Below are 3,064 nucleotides of genomic sequence, written 5' to 3' on the forward strand. Positions count from 1 at the left end.
ACTGGAGAGAAACCATATAAATGTCATCTCTGTGGAAGTGGCTTTTTGCAAAGTTCTAACCTTAGAAATCACAAGCGGATCCACACTGGAGAGAAACCATATAAATGTCATCTCTGTGGAAGTGGCTTTTTGCAAAGTTCTAACCTTAGAAATCACAAGCGGATCCACACTGGAGAGAAACCATATAAATGTCATCTCTGTGGAAGTGGCTTTTTGCAAAGTTCTAACCTTAGAAATCACAAGCGGATCCACACTGGAGAGAAACCATATAAATGTCATCTCTGTGGAAGTGGCTTTTTGCAAAGTTCTAACCTTAGAAATCACAAGCGGATCCACACTGGAGAGAAACCATATAAATGTCATGTGTGTGGGAAAGTCTTCAGTCAAAGTTCCTACCTGAAAGAACATGAGAAAACTCACACAGAAGAGAAGCCATATAAATGCCGTCTATGTGAGAAAACTTTTAATCAAATCTCTTACCTTAGAAAACATAAGAAAATCCATTCCAGAGAAAAGCACTATGAATGTCATCAGTGTGGGAAAGCCTTTAGTCAGAGCTCTGGACTTAGTCAGCACAAGAGAATCCACACTGGAGAGAAACCACACATATGTCTTCTGTGTGGGAAGGCCTTCAATCAAATTTCTGAACTGACTCGGCACAAAAGGACCCACACAGGAGAGAAACCCTATGAATGTCAGCGGTGTGGGAATGCCTTCAGTCAGCATGCAAACCTGAGACACCATGAGAGAATCCACACTGGAGAGAGGCCCTATGAATGTCAGTGGTGTGGGAAATGCTTCAGTCGTGGCTCTTCCCTGAGACGACATGAGGGAACCCAGCACTGGAGAGAAAGTCAGGAGGGCCCTCATTAGACGTTCTGACCTGAGATGACATGGCGTCATACATGTGAGGAATGTGGATGGAACACCAGCCATAGCTTTAGCATTTAACGACACCAAGGTTCACACCCACTAAAGAAACTGTCTGTAGTCAATATGGACACTCCTTCAGGCATCACACTCCTCAGTCCAGACAGGCATCACCTGTGGATGTGGATCCATACGTGCCCTGTCTCTGTGGCAAAGCTTTTAATCATTGGCCTAATTTTAGGTAACTTAGCAGAACTCACTCTATAAATACAATATGGGTGTTTTCAGCAACAGCTCCCCACTCTAAAGACCCTAGAGCAGTGGTCCCCAACATTTTTGGCACCAGGGACTGGTTTCGTGGAAGACAATTTTTCAACGGGCGGGGGGGTGTGGGGTGGCATGGGGGATGGTCCAGGTGGTAACGCGAGTGATGGGGGCAGCAGATGAAGCTTGGCTCACTGTCTTGCCACTCACCTCCGGCTGTGCGGCCGCGTACCTGACAGGCCGTGGACCAGGTGTTGGGAACCCCTGCCCTAGAGACTTGAGCAGAGGATAACCAACCCCTAGTTCTTTTTTGATAATTATTGTTCAACCCAAGCCAACTCCAGGTGGAGAACCACTAAGACTGTAATCACTGTTAACAAACATTCAGCTGATCACCAGGCTTGACGCGCACAAGAAACTCCTCCAAAAAATAAACACTAAAACAAGAACGAAGATGTAAACTCTTGAGAAATATCCAAGTATGTTGAGCAACTCCAAAGCATACTTATAAATAATTCATCCTGGAGAAGTAAATCAATGTAAAGTAAAGTCATGAGAAATTCTTTCTTCATAGATCAGGCTCTCTGGAACACGTGTGCTCACACTGTACAACACACCCTCAGTGTTGTGAAGGAAGAGAAGTCTTCAGTGATCACTTATTTCTTAGTCAACATAAATTCTCACACTGAGGATGTAGCAATCCTAAAAATCAAAGTGGAGCTACAGCTAGAATTCATTTCAGAAAAATCTGACCCTCTGTGTGGGAGGGGGAGCCTCTAAAAGAATCCTTTAACACACATTCAGGCAAACTGTGATTTGCGGAAATACCTTTTCATGAAAATGTGGCATAAAATGGAGAGTGAAGTGATCTAGCAATATAGAATGTAGAGTTTGGAAGAAATTAAAATTTGTGTGTAGAATAATAGTTGCAAATATTCAAACAATAATGTCTGTGGCTAAAGGAGCCAAGTGTGTCTGGTTTTCTTTGTGCCCCTGTAAACACAGGGATTCAGGTCTGCATTCCTGGAAAGTGGGCAGAGACTCAGCCCCACTCTCTGAGTGTCCCCTTTCTCCACAGCTCTTTCCACACAACTCCACTCATTTCAATGTCCCTCAACCCCATCTACCCTTTCAGGCCCTGGTGGTGACACAGCTCTGATCTTCAGCTCCACTGGCCAGGTTTCCCAGAATGTCACTAACCTGGTCAGGCAAGGTCATGAGGAAGTCTCAAAGACATCTATCTAGTCCTACACTTTTTGAGGCCCCTCAGCATATTTCTGCTGATGGAAACCACCGGGGGCTAAAGAGACAGGCATCTCTGCCCTCCCAGACCTCAGAAATCTCTTTTGTTATTTTGTCCCAAAACCTCTGAATTGAGCTAAGTGGACGAGAGTTCCTTCCAGGATCGTACTCTCTATCTTATTCTGCTGATTCCTGAATTATGCACCCAGCAGCCTCACTAAAGAGGAACCCAGCCTTGTTACCCCCGCATAAGCTCATGGAATAAACCTCCAGGAATATAAAATGCCTGAAACTATCAGCCATCATGCAAGCCAGTTTTTAAAATAATTAGTGCAATGTATTTTTCCCCAAGAAAAAAATGAATGTTCTCGCAAAGTAGATCTCCCCACTTTGTCTGCAGGACTTGGAATTTATCCTTCAACACAAACCAATATTGAACATAAATCTCAAGGGAAGTTCTTCCAGGATATCCTCTGGGATGACTTGTGTTCTTGTAACACAAAGTAGCACGATTCCCAAACCACAGGCCTGAGTTCACTTGCAGGAGCACATACAAGGATGATACTGATCCATCATTACTTTTCAAATCTCCACAAGGGATTCTGGGGAACAGTCAGGGTGAAAAACAATCTTGTGTGAGGAGGATGAGCAACCAATTCTCTTGTCTATCTATTGTGACAGATTTCTT

General features: G+C 44.1%; 1 protein-coding gene across 1 annotated transcript; it reads left to right on the forward strand.

The window, feature by feature from the left end:
* LOC112062154 (zinc finger protein 596-like) lies at positions 1–873 on the forward strand (the record flags this gene model as incomplete). The annotated part of the gene is made up of 1 exon (XM_024115783.1): positions 1–873. A coding segment is annotated over one exon (873 nt), but the record flags the coding sequence as incomplete, so codon positions are not given.
* Positions 874–3,064: the final 2,191 nt, after the last annotated feature.

Source organism: Physeter macrocephalus, chromosome 20, assembly GCF_002837175.3.
Source record: "Physeter macrocephalus isolate SW-GA chromosome 20, ASM283717v5, whole genome shotgun sequence".
NCBI classification, from domain to species: Eukaryota; Metazoa; Chordata; class Mammalia; order Artiodactyla; family Physeteridae; genus Physeter; species Physeter macrocephalus.